Source organism: Palaemon carinicauda, chromosome 44, assembly GCF_036898095.1.
Source record: "Palaemon carinicauda isolate YSFRI2023 chromosome 44, ASM3689809v2, whole genome shotgun sequence".
NCBI classification, from domain to species: Eukaryota; Metazoa; Arthropoda; class Malacostraca; order Decapoda; family Palaemonidae; genus Palaemon; species Palaemon carinicauda.
In genome coordinates, this window is record NC_090768.1 from 30,669,095 (window position 1) to 30,690,352 (window position 21,258).

A 21,258-nucleotide genomic window follows, 5' to 3' on the forward strand; every position below is an offset into this window, starting at 1 on the left:
AATATATTTAGAAAAATATATTTCTAAATATATTCAAATATATTTAGAAATATATATTTCTAAATATATTCAAATATATTTAGAAATATATATTTCTAAATATATTCAAATATATTTAGAAATATATATTTCTAAATATATTCAAATATATTTAGAAATATATATTTCTAAATATATTCAAATATATTTAGAAATATATATTTCTAAATATATTCAAATATATTTAGAAATATATATTTCTAAATATATTCAAATATATTTAGAAATATATATTTCTAAATATATTCAAATATATTTAGAAATATATATTTCTAAATATATTCAAATATATTTAGAAATATATTCAAATATATTTAGAAATATATTCAAATATATTTAGAAATATATTCAAATATATTTAGAAATATATTCAAATATATTTAGAAATATATTCAAATATATTTAGAAATATATTTCTAAATATATTCAAATATATTTAGAAATATATTTTCTAAATATATTTAGAAATATATTTCTAAATATATTTAGAAATATATTTCTAAATATATTCAAATATATTTAGAAAAATATTTCTAAATATATTTAGAAAAATATTTCTAAATATATTTAGAAATATATTTCTAAATATATTTAGAAATATATTTCTAAATATATTTAGAAATATATTTCTAAATATATTTAGAAATATATTTCTAAATATATTTAGAAATATATTTCTAAATATTTAGAAATATATATAGAAATATATTTAGAAATATATTTCTAAATATATATAGAAATATATTTATGAATATACTCGAACATATTTATGAATATACTCGAACATATTTATGAATATACTCGAATATATTTATGAATATACTCGAATATATTTAAATTCAAATATATTTTAATCTTCAAATATATTTATGAATATACTCGAATATATTTATGAATATACTCGAATATATTTAAATTCAAATATATTTTAATCTTCAACTATATTTTAATCTTCAAATATATTTCAATATTCTTATAATTTTTCAATATATTCAAATATATTTGAATATACTTGAATATAATCATATTAGAATATATTCAAATATATTGTATGCACAAATATATGCAAATATATTTGAATATTTTCAAATATATATGAATATTAGAAAATATTTCATTATATTTGAATATATTTAAATTTAAATTTACATATAAGCTAATGGGTTTAAACATACAAATTATACAGTATTTAAGTATATTCAAAATATATCTAAGTTTAAATGTATATTCAAATATATTGAAATATTAAAAATATATTCAAATATAAATTATTTATTCAATTTCAATATATTTTAAGTTTCAATACATATTGACTGACTAGTAATCTAAATCAAAATAAATGAAATTTTTCTATAACTCAGCTCTTGGGTACTCATCTAACAATGTATTCTATTCTCATACATACAGTAACTTCAGACAAACAAGAGACAGTTTATTAGGACTTTGGCCATACATCTGGTTTGGGTAACTATTTACTTCTCATGATCCTTAATGCTTTAGATTTTTTACTATTCTCTTTACAGATCTTTGCCTTTTGTATGAACTAGTCAACATTTACAGTGTTTTTATTGTTTTGTGTTACTGCCCCCATTCTTCTTATCCAAAACTTTTAAATATATTGTGTTATTTCCCCAGTCTTATCATAAAAAACTGTTTTATGTCTTTAAATTTTTCCTTGAAAAGTTTACCAACCCTAATTTTGATATTAATCAGAGTATATATATTAAAAGCTAGAAGTTATCATGTTTTATTAAAAAATTTTGTTTGTTCCCAAGTTTAATGAAGCTTCTTTGCAATAAAAACTGTCCAAGATACAGAGCAAGGTGGATTACATACTGTACACATCATCAATTATTTAGGCATCATGTTATACATTCATGAAAAAAGTCACAACATAACACATTTCTCTAAATTTGGAATTACTAATTGCATAATCTTACTTCCCAGGATATGAAAACATAGTTAAACTTTGCAAATAAAAAAATACAATTAAGTTTTCTGTGAGACATATCCACTGAGTTGATAGGAGTATTTATGTACTTCCAGGTCAAACTGTCATACACATGAGAATCTTATAATTGTGAGTAAAGCACTGCCATGTACTTACCAACAACAAAAATTTTGTACAGACGAATGAAAGGGAGAAGCAACTATATGTTGAAATGCTAAATATTAGAGTAACCTAAATGTAACAGAAATAGGATACTACTGTATTTGTTAACTTATAATCTCTCGTTGACTTGGTACATTTCTGTAAATATTATTTAAGCCTTAAGTGAACACTACTGATTGGAAATGGAAGATAAAAAACTAAAGCGGGTGAGATGTAGATATACCAAAAGCAAGGCTGTAATGAAGACAGAATGAAAATGTTCTAAGTATGGACACTCACATACTATCTCAAATATATGACACTTATCTAAATTCAATCAAACCTAAAAATATAAAAATGTACTTAAACATAAATTGATATGAAATAATAATTAATGTAGGGTATTATTTTCCCCTTCAGTTCCTTTAACAGATTGCTCTATTGTTGCCTTAGTTGAAACTTCGGGGTGTTTGCTGCTTCTGGTTTCTACTTGTGCAAATTTGTTGTCTCTGATTGCTGCTTCTCTTTTTTCATAATCCTCTAATACCTGCAGAACAAGTTACTATTATATAAATGCAAAATAACTAACTAACACTGCTAAATAAAAAAAAAAAATATTGAGTAGCGGTCTAAATTTCAAATAAACTGCAGTACAACCTTTATCTTTCTTCTTCATTATAAGAATGGTTAAAGGTCTATCATAGTTTGTCAAACTTGTTACTTTATAATGCTATTAAAATCTGAAGCTATTTATAGGGAGTATTACTTTTGGCTTAGCTGAAATACGAGCCATGATAATTTTTAGTGAGGGATAACTACCCCATCCACTAGTTAGCGGGTGGGGATGGGGTAGACTGGCTACTCCGCTCACTCACACCTCTTGGCTGAGTAACTACTTTGCTTTATGGCAGGACTTTTTGGGAGACAGGGTGAAGGGCCAATTTGTATAAATAGCTTCATGTTTGTATGCTAGGAAAAATAGAAATAAAGTTATTTGTTCCAGCGCAAATACAAACCCTTCGCTATGTATAGGGATGACTTACTTTTAGGAGGGAGGAAGTCCTTACCAACTGGCTATGGTTATGACCTGGGGTTCTCACTATTTTGATCTGTGATCGATTGTAGAAGGTACCCTATCCTCACTAAAATCAAGTGCCGATACGAGGTAATGCACTGATAGCGGCTTGCAGAAGTTTGTGTGCGGGTGAAACTAGCAGTGTGGCTTGTCTTTAACATGGGAACTCAAGTACAAGACCTAGAGTTCTTAAGACTTACCCAATATCCTCCCTCAACAAGGTACTGGGAGCATAAAGTATTATTATATACTTAGGAGGAACAAGGGAAATGAGTCTTACCTACAGCGAGGTGAGGTCAGCTATGCTGAGGCTTGCGGAGCTGTTTTCCCCAGAGGGGAGAAGGTGAAGGAAGAAATGAGCCAGTCATTCTTACTAATTCACCCCACACTAACCTAGGTAACCTCAGACCTCAGCCCTCTGCTACTTGTCCATCTAGGAGCTTGAGGTGTTTAGACCATTTGTTGTGCGACCACCACAGGACAAATGGAAAAGATCTTCATGTTCTTGTGGATTACGTCTTTGTAGGTAGTGGGCAGTGAAGGTAGATTGACACTTCCACACGCCTGCTAGCAGTACCTGCACCACAGAATAGTTTTCTTGAACGGCAGGGACGTAGCAACACCACTGTCATGACTAGGATGGAGGGGGGTCTGGATTGAGAGCTAACTCAATTGCCTTCCGATCCAGGAGGGAAAGAAATCCTCGTGACTCTCCTCTTGACCTTTCCCGTGCTGGCCAACAGCGCTGACAAACAGGGGCTAGATGCTGTCGTTCTCTTGAGGTAACGCCACAGACTTTTCACTGGGCACAACCCCAGTTGGATTGGGTTTTAAGTCACAGAACAAAGAGATACTATCCGGATTGGGCAACCTAGGGTACAGCACACTCAGATGTTGAGTCTTGGCAATCAAAACAGGGATGCAGCTGAGAGTTTCTTCTCCCCATCTCCTAGAGTAAGAGACTTCGGAAGATATTTCATAAAACTCACTATTGCCGAAGCCAAAGTAAGTAGAAAAGCTGTCTTCCATGTACGGAAACTCTCCGTTGCCTGGCATAAAAGGGACTGAAGGCCCCGAACGGCATTCCCAGGAGGAGGTCAAGTTTCGACGGGGGACAAGTCATCTCAAACTTTGTATGAGTATGGGGAGGGGAAAGCTCGCCCTTCCACGACATCATTCATAAGTGACCGAACACTTCGCATGGAAGACTGACACTGAAAAGCATCAGAGGTGTCAAAACATCTTTTCCACAACTCGTTGTGAAAGGCCTCTCTTAGAGTGGATGTATTTGACAGTTTCCATGCGTGAAGTCAAAGCAAAACTACGGCTTTGTGGTGGGTGTTGGCATGTGGCTGTTTTAGACAATTGTCGTGGAGAAAATTTCCTCGGAAGCCCCGTCAGGAGCTGCAGAAGGTCCGGGAACCCTTCTACGTGATACCATAGCAAAGCTATTGGAGTCATTGTTAAGTTCTTGCTTATTCTGACTTGGTTGAGGACTTTAATCACCAGACCGAACAGGGGAAAATCATATACCTCTAAGCTGTCCCACAGTTCTTTGAATACATCTTGCTCGAGAGCCTATAGTTCTGGGACTGGGAAACGGTCGAGCGAGATTGAATTGAATTGAATATGGGATTTAGGCATTAAGCCAAGCACTGGGGCATCAAAGGCCATTCAGCGCTATATAACAAAAATCATTCAATCATATCTGTACACTCACACCATTTAGTATCATTTTAACCTTTAATACAAATCGTAACACTTTCATACAATAAAGCCTGAAGTTCAGGGCCGTTGCGAGCAGGACCACAGTCCGGGAACCCAAAAAGGTCAAGACTTTGTTGGCTACAAGATAATTCAGAGACACTAGGAGCCCACTATCTGAGTGGTCCTGCTCACATTATCTGCAAGCACATTCCTTCTGCCAAGAATGATGCAAGCAAATGGGGCCAGCTACCTGTCCTCTGTCCATCTGAGTATTTCTACTGCTAGATAGTTCTCTAAGAGAGTTATATGCTAGTACCTTTCTGATTTGGGCCAACGGACAAAGATGGATTGGTGAGGCATATGCCCCCCTTCTTTTGGTGCATCTTTAGAGAGCATCAGTTCCAGAGGGGGGAGGAGAAGATTGGCCTCTTTACGGAGGTTCTCGTCTGGCACCCATCATCTGCGGTCTGTACAGAGGGGTTGGGATATTGCATAGCAATAAAAACATCTTGAGATGATGTCAAGACGTGCAACTGCTTGCACGTTTCTGCTATGAAGGGGGCAATCCTTTACTCCCTCCAATTGCCACCAATCTAGTGGGTGTTGGCAGAGAAAGAATGATACAAAACCGTAAACCAGGTAGCCAGTACTGCTTTTGTTATTATAGCGATTCTCCATAGAGATCGCCTTCCGGGCAAGAAAACCAGTCGGCAACTACCGAACGCATCCAACTATTCCCAAAGGGAAAGATTGAGATGTTTCTTCTATCTTTTTTTGGATGGGTAATACATGCATAAGTTTATTTACAGACCAGTAACAGGACAAGCATACGGGCGAAGGCTGACTTGAAGTAGTGTCTGGGACTCTGTTGGAAAACGTTCGTAACCGAGATTCCTTCTTCTTAAGACAAAAAACCTTTGTATTTCTTTGTCTGCTATCAGTAAACTGGCATAAAAAAGTATTGAATAATCCCAACTAGGGAACAGATACACTCATGAGAATTTTCAGTCCTAGTATTGTAAGAGACTAAGACCTTCGATCGGGAAGAAAGGAAGGAAATGCCTAAGAAGGCAGAACATAAATGGAGTATGTCTGGTTGCAGGAAGGTAGAAGATTAATGTACCGTATATCCTGGTTTCAGTAAAGGATATAGCCATACAACTTATTAGAACAGAGTTCTAATTGTAAGATGTAAGATGTATTATAGCCCTTATTGCCAGAAAGATCGCTTGCACGCATATGTAATTGCCTATCTGCGTTAGCGCATGTGTAATATTTGCCTTCGAGTAAACGTTTGCAACGAATCCGATTGAGGGAATAACGTATGTGCGACGAATCGCACCATTATTGCCCAAAGATTTTTTATCGTTGACTAGCAGTAGTATTTTTTCAGAAGGAGAGCGCATATGCTCTCCAACAAAATACAGTATACAGTTATTAAAGTGATCATTCCTCCTTTGGTTTGCCTATCCTCCTTGTGGGAGGGGCTCGCCAACGTTCGAATACAGACAAGGTTGTTTGGTTCCCTTGTGGGCGGGGTTTGTAATGTTCGTAAACGTAATGAAAAGAAGCCCACGCTGTTGCTATCATTCGAAAATGTAAGCTAACGGCTCCCTTTGGACTAGATGCTTGAGACAATAACCTGTAAGGGTAAAATAAATAAAAAGTCTCCGAAGCCTATTGTGTAAAACGATAAGTCGTTGTGCCCAAAGGTACAATAACGGGATGCGGCTGACTCAATCAATAGGTAGAAAGCAAGTTTATGACAAACTCAAGGTTTTGTTTTGGAGGGAGCGCATGCATGCTCCAGGAAGGAGTTCTTAAGGCCTTTATGAAGTTATAAAAAACTTCTCAGAAACGAGTTTCCCGAAAAGGGAGAAGTCTTGTATGTGACTGTTTGCTTCAACGAGACCATACATTAGGTTGCCACTGACCGCTTTCCCGTATGGGGTTACCATCGAACGCTTTCTCGATAGCGAGAAAAACTAATGTCTAATGCAGGCAAGACCTGACAGGGGAATTTAACTGGAATGTAAAAATTCTTCCTGCTGGCTTCCGTCCCAGCAGTTGAAGGTTTTAGAGGATGAGAGATGATCACGAGCAACCTGCTATCCCAACCACTAGAAGTGGGAGGGTGGAGGGAAGGTGACGGTGGTTCGTTCGAAAACTTAAGGATACTGTAGGTGCTGGCGAGACCAGCCTAGCTGTCATATAGTAATTAGCTGGAAGAACCGTGAGATTCACCGCGACGAGAACCTAGGGGTTCTGAATCCATTTCCCGCTACCGTAATGGGTTGAGAATCCATTTTGTGCGACCCTAAGGGATCGTGAATCCATTTTGTGCAACCCTAAGGGATCGTGAATCCATTTTGTGCGGCCCGAAGGGATCGTGAATCCATTTCGAGCGGCCCTAAGGGACCGTGAATCCATTTTGCATGACCCTAAGGGATCATTGTGATGAGAACCCGTATTAGCTCTGTCACCGATTCCTGATGGAATTCCTCAGGAATTGTGTCATGTGAACCCCCAGGGTTGCGGCAACGAGAAGCATGACAACAACACAAAGGGACTACATCATTATTACCTAGAGGGAGATGGAAAACCTTGGCAACGTATTGTGTGGGTTCACGCGACCAGGGATGACGTGAACCTGAAGGAACTACATCATCATTACCTAGAGGGAAAAGGAATCCCTCAGGCAACGTGTCTTGTGAACCCTAAACAGTGTTCATGCGACGAGAAGAATGACTAGAACCCAAAGTAACTACGCCATCATTACCGGGGGTAGGTGGAATCCCTCAGGTAACATGTCGTGTGAACCCACAAGGAAAGTTTATAATAACATGTTTTTCTTATGCTTATTGTAATTTATCCCAATTTGCATTAAAATATGTGAAAAGTTACAAAATGATGTAGTATGCATCCGAAAACAACCTCCTGTCATTGACTTAAACAGGTGTTGTTACTAAATTTAGACTTTCCTTCACGATACTCTATAATCTCTTAATTTGTTAACATTATTTATTGACAAATCATATCTCTGAGGGAGAAATTTAGGTTAGTAAAAAAAGTTTTGATTCACATTACTTGATAATCATTTTAAAACAATGATGCTATTCAGACAAAAATACTTCTGACCTATCGGCTATTAGGAAACTTTTCCGAGCTACAAGGGCAACCCTGCGAGTCGAAGCAAATCTGCCTCATTAAAAAAAATTGAGTACAGTATAGATATGGATTCTGATGTTTTCAAGCCTACTGAAATAAATTTATAAGATATTTATACTTTTCCTAACAATACATACCCGAGTCCACATAGAAAATAACAATGAAGCTACTACCTACGTATAGAATACCCTAGCATTATACGATGAGGTAAAAGTTAGAAGAGATTTGATAGCACGATGGAAGAAAGGAAGCAAGACTGGAGGTAAAGTATAAGGATATAAAGAAAGAGCAGTGGGGTCCGAAGAAATGTTGATAAGGCCTACAGTGCATAGCGAAAAGTTCACTTGCAGCATTACCCACTACATAGAAGGGAAGCTGTGGAGTCTCCTGACCTTGAGGGCTAAGAAAAACTTGGGAAACACAGTGAAATGCTTGGCTGCTAGTTAACAATGAAAATAAATCTGAAATGAGAGCTGTGGAATTAAATGTTTTTACCTTATTGTAACTTTAAAAGAGTTTTACATATGAAAAGAAAAAGTTTCCTACTAAGTTTAAGAAAATAGAAAAATGATATTTTAATTATAAAATAAATTTTTGAATATACTTACCCGGTGAATATATAATAGCTGCAACTCTGTTGCTCGACAGACAAAAAACAGTAAAAACTCGCCAGCGATCGCTATACAGGTTGCGGGTGTGCCCACCAGCGCCAACTGTCGGCCAGATACCACACTCGATGTAAACAAAGACTCAATTTCTTCTCATCCCACTGCGTCTCTATTGGGGAGGAAGGGAGGGTCGTTTAATTTATATATTCACCGGGTAAGTATATTCAAAAATTTATTTTATAATTAAAATATCATTTTTAAATATTTAACTTAGCCGGTGAATATATAATAGCTGATTCACACCCAAGGAGGTGGGTAGAGACCAGTTAAATATGTTTACATCATATAAGCTAAGAGTTTTTATTTCATTTTGGAAGTTATCTATATAACAAAAACAAAATAAATAGGTACCTGGTAAGGAAGTCGACTTAGACGATTACTCTGCCTTGTAAGTACGTCTTCCTTACGGAGCCTCGCGATCCTCTTAGGATGCTGACAGACCCCTAGGAGCTGAAGTATCAAGGGCTGCAACCCATACAACAGGACCTCATCAAACCCCTAATCTGGGCGCTCTCAAGAAATGACTTTGACCACCCGCCAAATCAACCAGGATGCGAAAGGCTTCTTAGCCTTCCGGACAACCCATAAAAACAACATTAAAAACATTTCAAGAGACAGATTAAAAGGATATGGAATTAGGGAATTGTAGTGGTTGAGCCCTCACCCACTACTGCACTCGCTGCTACGAATGGTCCCAGTGTGTAGCAGTTCTCGTAAAGAGACTGGACATCTTTCAAGTAAAATGACGCGAACACTGACTTGCTTCTCCAATAGGTTGCGTCCATTATACTTTGCAGAGATCTATTTTGCTTAAAGGCCACGGAAGTTGCTACAGCTCTAACTTCGTGCGTCTTAACCTTAAGCAAAGATCGGTCTTCCTCACTCAGATGTGAATAAAGTATGACAAAGCATTCTTTGACATAGGCAAGGATGGTTTCTTAACTGAACACCATAAAGCTTCAGATTGGCCTCGTAAAGGTTTAGTACGATCTAAATAGAACTTAAGAGCTCTAACAGGGCATAAGACTCTTTCTAGTTCATTGCCTACGATCTTCGATAACCTGGGAATATCGAAAGATTTAGGCCAAGGCCGAGAAGGTAGCTCATTTTTGGCTAGAAAACCAAGTTGCAGCGAACAAGTAGCTTTTTCCGACGAAAATCCGATGTTCTTGCTGAAGGCATGAATCTCACTGACTCTTTTAGCCGAGGCTAAGCATACCAGGAAAAGAGTCTTAAGAGTGAGATCTTTCAGGGAGGCTGACTGTAAAGGCTCAAACCTGTCTGACATGAGGAATCTTAGTACCACGTCTAAATTCCACCCAGGAGTAGCCAAACGACGCTCCTTAGTGGTCTCAAAAGACTTAAGGAGGTCTTGCAGATCTTTATTGTTGGAAAGATCTAAGCCTCTATGCCGGAAGACCGATGCCAACATGCTTCTGTAGCCCTTGATAGTGGGAGCTGAAAGGGATCGTCCTTTTCTCAGGTATAAGAGAAAATCAGCTATTTGGGCTACAGAGGTACTGGTCGAGGATACAGAAACTGACTTGCACCAGTCTCGGAAGACTTCCCACTTCGATTGGTAGACTCTAATGGTAGACGCTCTCCTTGCTCTAGCAATCGCACTGGCTGCCTCCTTCGAAAAGCCTCTAGCTCTCGAGAGTCTTTCGATAGTCTGAAGGCAGTCAGACGAAGAGCGTGGAGGCTTTGGTGTACCTTCTTTACGTGTGGCTGACGTAGAAGGTCTACTCTTAGAGGAAGACTTCTGGGAACGTCTACTAACCATCGAAGTACCTCGGTGAACCATTCTCTCGCGGGCCAGAGGGGAGCAACTAACGTCAACCTTGTCCCTTCGTGAGAGGCGAACTTCTGCAGTACCTTGTTGACAATCTTGAATGGTGGGAATGCGTAGAGATCCAGATGTGACCAATCTAGGAGGAAGGCATCTATATGTATTGCTGCTGGGTCCGGGACTGGAGAGCAATAGATTGGAAGCCTCTTGGTCAGCGAGGTTGCAAAGAGATCTATGGTGGGTTGACCCCAAGTGGCCCAAAGTCTCTTGCACACATCCTTGTGGAGGGTCCATTCGGTTGGAATTACTTGCCCTTTCCGACTGAGACAATCTGCTAGGACGTTCAAGTCGCCCTGGATGAACCTCGTTACTAGGGAGATGCCTCGACCTTTTGACCAGATGAGCAGGTCCCTTGCGATCTCGTACAATGTCAGTGAGTGGGTACCTCCTTGTTTGGAGATGTACGCCAAGGCCGTGGTGTTGTCCGAGTTTACTTCCACCACTTTGCCTCGAAGGAGATACTCGAAGCTTTTCAAGGCCAGATGAACTGCCAACAGCTTGCAGTTGATATGCATGCTCCTCTGACTCGAGTTCCACAGACCTGAGCATTCCCGACCGTCCAGCGTCGCGCCCCAGCCCAAGTCCGATGCGTCCGAGAAGAGAACGTGGTTGGGTATCTGAACAGCCAGGGGAAGACCCTCTCTTAGGTTGATATTGTCCTTCCACCAAGTCAGACAAGACTTTATCTTTCCGGAAATCGGGATCGAGACCGCCTCTAGCGTCTTGTCCTTTTTCCAGTGAAAAGCCAGATGGAATTGAAGAGGACGGAGGTGTAGTCTTCCTAGTGATACAAATTGCTCCAGGGATGACAGCGTCCCTACCAGACTCATCCACAGCCTGACTGAGCAGCGTTCTTTCTTCAGCATCTTCTGGATGGAGAGCAGGGCTTGATCTATTCTGGGGGCCGACGGAAAAGCCCGAAAAGCTTGACTGTGAATCTCCATCCCTAAATACAGAATAGTTTGGGATGGGACCAGCTGCGACTTTTCCAAATTGACTAGGAGTCCCAATTCCTTGGTCAGATCTAGAGTCCACTTGAGATCCTTCAGACAGCAACGACTGGAAGAGGCTCTGAGAAGCCAGTCGTCCAAATAAAGGGAGGCTCGGATGTCCGATAAGTGGAGGAATTTCGCCACATTCCTCATCAGCCTCGTAAATACGAGAGGAGCTGTGCTTAGGCCAAAGCACAGGGCCCGAAACTGGTAAACCACATCTTCGAAAACGAATCTCAGAAAAGGTTGGGAGTCTGAGTGAATGGGGATGTGGAAGTAGGCGTCCCTTAGGTCTAGCGAGATCATCCAGTCTTCCTTTCTGACCGCTGCTAAGACTGACTTTGTGGTCTCCATGGAAAACTTCGTCTTTGTGACAAAGACATTCAGAGCACTGACGTCTAGCACCGGTCTCCAACCTCCTGTCTTCTTTGATACTAGGAAGAGACGGTTGTAAAACCATGGTGATTGAAGGTCCGAGACTTTGACCACCGCTCCCTTCTCTAGCAAAAGAGACACTTCCAGTTTCAGGGCTTGTCTCTTTTCTTCCTCTCTGTACCTGGGAGAGAGATCGATGGGGGACGTCGCTAGAGGGGGTTTGCGTACAAAAGGGATTTTGTACCCCTCTCTGAGTAACCTCACAGATTGTTGATCTGCGCCTCTCTTCTCCCAGGCTTGCCAGAAGTTCTTGAGTCTGGCTCCTACTGCTGTCTGAAGTTGCGGGCAGTCAGACTCTGCCCTTAGAGGACTTGGATCCTTTCCTCTTCCCTCGCTTCCCTTCGGCACGAGCACCTCCCCTGCTGGAGGCTCTGCCACGAAAGGGCGGAATAAAGCGAGACGCTGGAGTGTCTATCCTCGGTCTAGCAGACAATGTAGGCAAAGGGGGAGCTTTGCGAGCCGAGGACGCAACTAGATCGTGGGTGTCCTTCTGAACTAAAGACAAGGCAATTTCCTTAACCAAGACTTCAGGAAACAGGCACTTGGAAAGGGGAGCAAAGAGTAGCTCAGATCTTTGGCATGGCGTCACTCCAGCAGACAGGAAAGAACATAGAGACTCTCGCTTCTTCAGGACTCCGGACGTGAATGAGGCGGCAAGCTCGTTGGACCCATCACGGACGGCCTTGTCCATGCAGGACATAATGAGCAAGGAAACATCCTTATCTGCAGAAGAGATTTTCCTGCTCAGGGCTCCTAAGCACCAGTCTAGGAAGTTAAAGACTTCGAAAGCCCTAAATATACCTTTAAGAAGGTGGTCCAGGTCCGATGGTGACCAACAAATCTTCGAGCGTCTCATGGCAAGGCGACGGGGAGAGTCTACAAGACTTGAGAAGTCGCCCTGGGCAGAGGCAGGAACTCCCAAGCCGAGAACTTCTCCCGTGGCATACCAGACGCTCGATCTAGACGAGAGTTTAGATGGGGGAAAGGCAAATGCTGTCTTTCCTAAACTCTTCTTGGTCTCCAACCAATCTCCCAACAGCCGCAAAGCTCTCTTGGATGAGCGAGAGAGAACGAGTTTAGTAAAGGCAGGTACGGTAGCAGGCACGCCTAATACAAACTCTGACGGCGGCGAACGAGGAGCCACAGAAACAAAGTGGTCAGGGAACAACTCCTTAAATACAGCCATGACTTTTCTAAAGTCCAAGGATGGTTGAGTTGCCTTAGGCTCATCAAGTTCTGAAGGTTGATCCTCTTGTGGTTCAGCAACGTCCTCATCTGATAGTTCCTCATCCGATAACTGATGAGGAAACGGCAAAGGAGTGGGCAACGTTTGACTCGCCGAGTCCGGTCGCACTGGTGCATGTGTGACGGAGCCGGACGCAGCGTCATGGAACTGCTGCACAGTCTGGGAACTGTCAACAACCATGGGTGCGCGAGGACGCACAGCGTCTACCCGAGACTGTTTAGACCGTCTGGGTTGTGCAGTCAAAACCATACCGGGTTGCGGAGGTTGACGCACCGCGTCAAAACAAGTCACCTCTGATGGTTGATGAACGTCCTGAACGTCAACAACCACCTCCGTGCGTCGCCTAACGTCAACGTGCGGCTGGCAACCCACACTGGGTCGCATCGGTGGAGGTACAACCCCAACTGGTAGACGCGAGAAAGCTACCTCAGCGTCAACAGGACGCACAACAGACCGCTTGGATGGTTGTTGGCCAGAAGGTTCAGCAGCAACCTTCTCCGCATTGAAGTCCTCCATCAAGGACGCAAGCTTGGACTGCATGTCCTGCAGCAACACCCATTTAGGGTCTACGGCAACAGACGGGGTGAGCGACTGAGGCGGCACAGCTTTGCCTCTCTTAGGCGGCGAGCAGTCATCAGATGACGGCAACGAGTCCGAACTGACCCAGTGGCTACAACCGGGACGTTGGACTTGTCCTGAAGGGACCGACTTACGCTTCAAAGGTCGGGAGACCTTGGTCCAGGGTTTCTTACGAGAAACACCTTCGGACGACGAGGTAAAAATGGGCTCTCTCGTCTTACGTTGGTAGGGGCGATCTTGGGGAGATACGCCTGATACCATAGAGGGAACGTCTGTTCGCTGATCAAGGCCTCTCGAACCCATGAGTCGTACGACATTGCTTCTCCCCTGGGCTTGGGAGCTTGCAAGAGGTCCCGGACTAGGAGGACGACAGGCACGAACAGACGAACCCTCAAGCGCAACACTGTTCACAACACTTTGAGAAACACTAGGCACTTTAACACTTTCCGCCGTGGCACTTTGGCACTTTAGTTCCTTTACGTCCGCCATGAGTTGATTGCGGTCACTTGCAAGGGCCTCAACTCTCTCCCCCAAGGCATGGATAGCACGCATCATGTCTGCCATCGATGGTTCCTGAGTGCTAGGAGGGGGGTTAGGAACAACCACTACAGGGGAAGGATTAGGTTCAGGGGCATGTGGAGAGGAAAAATCTACCGACCTAGAAGAACTTCTCCTTACCCTATCTCTCTCTAGTCTGCGTGTATACTTCTCAAATTCGATAAAATCGAATTCCGAAAGGCCCACGCATTCCTCACACCGATCTTCCAATTGACAGGTTTTACTCCGACAATTGGAACAAACAGTGTGAGGGTCGAGAGAAGCCTTTGGAAGACGCCTATGACAGTCCCTAGCATTACATTTTCTGAACTTGGGAACTTGTGAAAGGTCAGCCATTTTGAATTGGTCAAGGGAAAATTCCAAAAAACTATCTAAGTCATCAACAATTAATCCGATCCAAAAAAGAGTTCAAGGATTTATTTGAAGAAAAACACCTATACTGCGAAAGCTCAAACCAAATTAAAGTACTTCACCAAATATGATGTGAAAAAACTCCAGGTTCAACAGCGAGTAAAGTACGTCTTGTCGACACGTCGACAGAGAAGAAATTGAGTCTTTGTTTACATCGAGTGTGGTATCTGGCCGACAGTTGGCGCTGGTGGGCACACCCGCAACCTGTATAGCGATCGCTGGCGAGTTTTTACTGTTTTTTGTCTGTCGAGCAACAGAGTTGCAGCTATTATATATTCACCGGCTAAGTTAAATATTTAAAATTATAATTTATATTAGATTTCTGATAATTTGATAACTTTTAACTATATTTGCTAACTTAAAATCTCACAACTGAAAAAAATAAAACTCTAAAGACATGATAAAGTAATACAGTAACATATATTCCTTAATTCTAGACACTATGAAAAAAATTCTAATTTCCCTTCTCTTCAAAAACCAGAACATCTCTCAAGGTAGGGAATGGGAGTTCTCTCTGGGTGTAAAAGGACGAATCATAAAATCTGTCTCTCAATGTTTTTTTTTTCCAACTTATTAAAGTTTTTTTATTATTGTTACCTAGTTAGTTGGGTGTGCATAAAATAACCTGCAGAAGGTATATCCATGGATGAGAGGGGCAGACTGTATAGTGAGTAAAATTCTTAAGAGTATGTTTCTAGTTACAGGAGTCAAAGTTAAAAGAATTCAATAATTGAGGAGATGATCAGCATGGTTATGAAAATATATTACATCTTAAAAATAATCTAAAAGTTAGGAGATTAAAACATCACTAACCGATGATGGAACACTACTCTTGTCAGGTGGAAGGGGCGGCGGGAAAGGATCTCTGTGAACTATACCATATGGGCGTAGATGATATAACAAGTACTCCAGTTCATACATCTTGTTAGGTGGTACATAATGGAAGGAAATTGCAGTGTCAGAACAACAGTCAAATCCCTGTAAAAATTTTACAAATTAGAATCCAAACAGTCATCCTAATATGAAAGCAAAGTAATATATCTGAAAATAAAAAGGAAACTTCAGTAGTTATGTTACTTGAGAAAGAACATTATGTTTATTAGAAAGGTCTATTGAAGTCTTCCAATTTAGACCAATGGAGGCTCTCTTCATAATTTAGAGGCCTCGAAGGGACCATTGTGAACTTCATACCAGCTCAAACACTGTTGAAATAAACGTACGGTATTGAAGGTGCCCGTCTCAATGGCAATTTTTCAAAAGTGGATTACTTCGGTACATAGACTGAAGTCACTTTGGTTATAAAGATTCTGGTGTATCCAGGGGTAGGATCTTGTCCGATTAGTATCTATACAAGGTATATTGTTAGACTTAGACATCGAGCTCTTGAGTAAGGCAATGCTACTCACAAGACAAAGATACCTACCGCAGAAAAATGGTCCAGAGTTGATGTTTCATATAACAATGATTCAGGGAAAACTGGTGCCTATAGTAAGACAAGGAAACTACAGTTAATGCTGGAAGACAATGTAAAATAAATTAGGAACATTAGGGACAACCTCAATTTGAAAATAACAAGTTTCCTTAATTATACAAACTCATCAAAGATACCTGGTATTGGGGATGTGTTTCAATTTGGTAAATATAACATTCTTAAAAGTATTTGTAATTTTTTAGCTATACAAACCTTAGTCCTTCAATATAGAAAATGACACCTGCACGAGCTGGAACTGCCATTGATTTGATAACAATGTTGTTAGTTAAATCCTGTCTATCAAATTTACAAGAAATTTTTATTTTTCTTTACCATATAAACTCGAGTCCTTTAATTATGGAGAGTACTTTGGAGCAAGCTGGAATCGGTCCTTGAAATGGATAAGCAGTTATCCAGCAAGTGTGGAGAAGGGTTTTCCCCTTTCAACACGTGTACGCTTCACTTTTGATACTTTGACCCAGGACTTGAGAGGGGTGGTTTGTGGAAGGAAGTTATATGAAAAGCCTCAAGTTTGTATGCCTAGGAAAAATGCAAATTAGTTTTAAAATTTGATATTGTTCCTACATGACATACAAACCCCCTATCGTTTAATTAGGGAAACTCACTGCTTGGAGGGTTGGAAGTCCTCTTAGAATCAAACTGAAGATTCTGAAAATCTCTCTTAAGAGTGTTCAAATACTTGATCTGTGGAGATGTGAAGCAAAAACACAACCACCCCTATCTATTTATCATAAGGATTTGTCATCCTCTGAGATATACTTTTTTTTTTGTTACAAAGAATGGTGCTCTGAAGTGTGAATTACCTGCATGTACTGATTCAACTGCTGACTCCAAGAGAGCGGTAGAAGAATGAAAACGAGCCAGATATTCTACATTCATTCCGACTTAGGTCAAAATGATACCCTAGGCAAGATTCAATATGTCCTCATAAAGGAGCTGGGCTTGCTACACAGCAGCTTGAATAGACACCACAGCTCTAAGCATAAAGGTGTCAAGGGACTTACGGCTATAGTCTCAGATAAAAGGCTGTAAAGGTGGTCTACCTCTTCCATACACTTGCCTTTGACTGGCAACTCGAAACTCTCGTCAACCGTGGCATACTCGAAACTCTCGTCAACCGAGGCATATATGCTGGATCATTTCACAAGGCCAGAAAGAGTGTGTTCCTTGACACCTCTTTCTTGTACCTGAGGTGCCGAGTCCTCGTCAGAACGCACCGCAGAGCCGTTACAGGGCACAAGAGCTTCTCGTCTTCATCACCACACAACGCCTCTCAGAGTGAGGGGATGGAGAAGACACGAACTTTGGGTCATGCACTGACGTGTTCCGAGTCTTGTCCACAAACTTCGGCACAAAACTAAAGGAGACCTCCTTCCATCCACGAGCGTGGGTGACTGCATAAGAGAGACCGTGAAACTCACTCACTCTCTTCACCAATACTAGGGCTAGCATAAAGAAATGTCCAGGTCATCCTAGGGGTGTTGGAGGGTGCAAACACCGCCCAAGCATCCAGAACAGGGTAGCAATAAATGGGGAGCTTTCTGTTTAGCAGCGTGGCAAACAGATCGATCCTCGGAGAGCTCCAAAGGGCAAGAAGCCTTTTTGCTATGAGAGGATAGGGACCACAGTGCTCCTACAACCTGCCCCTGAGGATTGAGTGTGTGTGCCAGCACATTCCTATTGCATGGCATGTACCTCGCTGACCACTCCATGGCATGAAACGTTACCCATACGTGCATCTACTTCGTCAACTCGCAGAGGGGGCATGAGACTGTGCCTCCTTGATTGTTGACATAAGCCACTATAGTAGCGCTGTTGCTCATCAGCATTACCAATGCCTCCTAGAACATTTTTGGAATGCTTGCAGGCATAGGAAGGCTGCCTTATCTCAAGAAAGTTGATGTGCAAATGCATGTCCTCCTCGACTACAAAACTGAGATGACCAGGTGTGTGCTCCCCACATCCTTTGATTCATCCAAGAACAGAAGCAGGTCTGGAGTAGAGAAGTCTAGTGGGGCTCCTCTGGCGAGGTTATTCTCGCCGAACCACCAGGCCAGACAGCTTCGGACCTTCTATGACACAAGCGCAGGATGGAATGGGGGATCACGGTTGACTTTCCAGTGATCCTTCAGACAACACTGAAGGGATCTCTGGTGGAATCGACTGTGAGGAACAAGCTTCCCCAACAAGAGCAGATGTCCAAGATGATGTTGCTATTGTCAAGCTTGAACAACTGTCTAGGACAGAAATTGTCAAGTAACCTCCCTGAGTTTGCTGATGTGATGGTCTATGGGAAAGAATCTCACTACTGCCGAATCTAACAGCATGTCCAGATACTTTAATCTCTGCTTGGGAACAAGATTCGACTTTTCCCAGTTTACCACAATCCCCAGATTGTGGCAAAATGCGACATGACAATCCTGATCGTGAAGCAACTGCCTCTCCAAAGAGGCCAGAACAAACCACTCGTCAAGATACATCGGGATGTATTATTCATATGAGTCCATATGCTCATTACAGACGTGGCAGCTTGAGACCAGATGATCGCAACCAAAAATAAAAAAAAAAGTTCATAACTATTGATTACTAAAATGCACCCAAATTGAAAAAAAAAAATAAAAAAAAAGCATTAATAAAGCACAATCAAATTTCTAAAAATTAGGATTTTTTAGAAAACTAAAGTTTAGCTGATGAAATTTAATGACTGTTTTAAGGGCAGTCTACGATCGAACTTATTTATAAGTATAGTTTTTGAGCAGTGTTTAATAGACAATTTGTAAGGAAACAAAGATAATCGATTCTTCCGCTACAATGTATTGCATGAGAGAGAGAGAGAGAGAGAGAGAGAGAGAGAGAGAGAGAGAGAGAGAGAGAGAGAGAGAGAGAGAGAGAGAGAGAGAGAGAGAGAGAGAGATTCGTATGAAAGCTAATATAAATACCTATAACAGAACTGTTTGGAAACTACAATATGCTATAACATATTGGTGGTAATGTAATATTCTTATTGAAGACATTTAGAATAAATTGAGAAAATATATAAAAGATACTCTCTGTTATTCGCATGTGTCCGTATGCTGGTTACGGTCGTGGCAGCCTGAGATCAGTTGATCACAACCAAAGGTAGAAAACAGGTCAGTAATTGTCGATTGTTAAAATGCACCCAAAATTGAAATAAAAAGAAAAATAAATTTGGGGATAATTGTATTTTTCATAGCATACAAACCTGGAGCTACTTATAGAGGTATTACTTTTCGGTAATGCTGAAAACTAGCCAAGAAATTTTAGTGTGGGATAATTACCCCTATCCGCTAGTTAGCGGGTGGGGGATGGGGTCCCTGCTCACTCACACCCATCAGCTGAGTAACCACTTTTGCTTTCTGGCAGGACTTCTACGGGGACAGGGTGGCGGGCCAATTTGTATAAATAGCTCCAGGTTTGTAGGCTAGGAAAAATACAAATTATCTCCAAATTTGTTATTTGTTCCGACGCAAATAAAAACCCTTTGCTATTTATAGGAGTGACTTACTCTTAGGAGGGAGTAAGTCCTACCAACTGGCCTTGGCTATGCCCCAGGGTCCTCTCTTATTTAATCCATGATCAAATAAGAAGGAACCCTACCTTCACTAAAACCAATGCCGTGACAAGGTAACGCACTGATAGCGTCCTGCAGAAGCTTGTGAGAGAGAGACTAGTGGCTTGTCTTTACATAGGAACTCGAGTACAAGCATAGAGTTGTAAGACTTACCCAATACCCTCCCTCGAAAGGTATTGGGGACGAAGTATATGTAAAATAATCAGGATGCACAAGGGAAATGAATCTCACCTGCAGAGGTAAGGTCAGCTATGCTGTGGTCTTGTGGTGCAGTTTCCCCAGGGGGGTAGAAGCTGAAAGGAGGAAAGGAGCCAGACATTCTTTCTCATTCACTCCAGACTAACCCAGGTAACCTCAGCCCCCAAGCCTCTGCTACTTGTCCATCAAGGAGCTTGAGGCATTTAGACCACTTGTTGTGCGGCCACCACAGGACCAATGGAAAAGGTCTCCATGTTCCTGTGGGTTATGTCTTGCAGCAGTGGGCAGTGAAGGTCGTCTGATGCTTCCATACGCCCGCTTGCATTACCCATGCCACAGAGTTCTTCTTGAACGCCAGGGACGTTGCAATGCCCCTGACATCATGAGCTCTGGGTCAGTTGGACGAAGGAGGGTCTAGATTGAGAGCATTTTCAATCACTTTCCGGATTCACGAGCAAATTATATTTCTCGTGACCCTCCTCTTGACCTTCCTTGTGCTAACGAAAAGCGCTTGTCCACGGGGGCGAGCTGCTGCTGTTCTTTTTGAGTAACACCTCAGACCCTTACTGGACATAACAGTTGGTTTGGATCTTCGGTTACAGAACGAAGACTCTATCCAGAATGGGACGAAGCTGGAGTCCAGCACACCAAGATTTTGAGTCTTGGCAACGAACTCAGGGACGTAGTTGAGGATTACTTCTCCCCATCTCCTGGAGTGGGAGACATCAACAGATAGAGCATGAAGTTCACCGACTATCTTGTCCAAAGCCAACGCAAGCAGGAACACCGTCTTCCACGTGAGGTGGTGATCGGAACCCTGGCATAATGGTTCGTAAGGGGGACCCTTCAGGGACCGAAGGACCCGAACCACGTTCCAAGGATGAGGTCTAAGCTCTGACTGGGGACAAATAAGTTAGTAACTACGTATGAGCAAAGAAAGTTCCAATGAGGAGGAAACATTGACTCCTTTCAGTCTAAAGGCGAGACTCAAGGCTCAGCGGTAGCCTTTGACTGCCGAGACCCAGAGAAGCATTTCTTCCCAAAGGTATACAAGGAACTCCGCTATAGTTGGAACAGAGATATCGAGGGAAGAGATACCCCTTCCACGACACCAACCACAGAAAACTGACCACTTCACTTGTTAGACTGCCTCTGTG

General features: G+C 41.4%; 1 protein-coding gene and 1 long non-coding RNA gene across 6 annotated transcripts in view; one reads left to right on the plus strand and one right to left on the minus strand.

Moving 5' to 3' along the window:
• The window catches only part of LOC137634257 (uncharacterized), a 71,893-nt gene extending 69,672 nt beyond the window's left edge, over nt 1-2,221 (plus strand). Inside the window, exon 3 of the long non-coding RNA XR_011042495.1 lies at nt 2,086-2,221. This is a non-coding gene — a long non-coding RNA (uncharacterized lncRNA). The remainder of the gene's footprint in view (nt 1-2,085) is intronic.
• LOC137634256 (glycoprotein-N-acetylgalactosamine 3-beta-galactosyltransferase 1-like) overlaps nt 1,564-21,258 on the minus strand; it is a 137,466-nt gene continuing 117,771 nt past the window's right edge. For all 5 annotated transcript variants that reach the window (XM_068366537.1, XM_068366540.1, XM_068366539.1 and 2 more), the window contains 2 exons: nt 15,633-15,797; nt 1,564-2,678 (listed from right to left, as the gene is read on the minus strand). In XM_068366537.1, the coding sequence (XP_068222638.1) occupies nt 2,523-2,678; nt 15,633-15,797 (321 nt within the window). In that variant the 3' untranslated portion in view covers nt 1,564-2,522. The remainder of the gene's footprint in view (nt 2,679-15,632; nt 15,798-21,258) is intronic.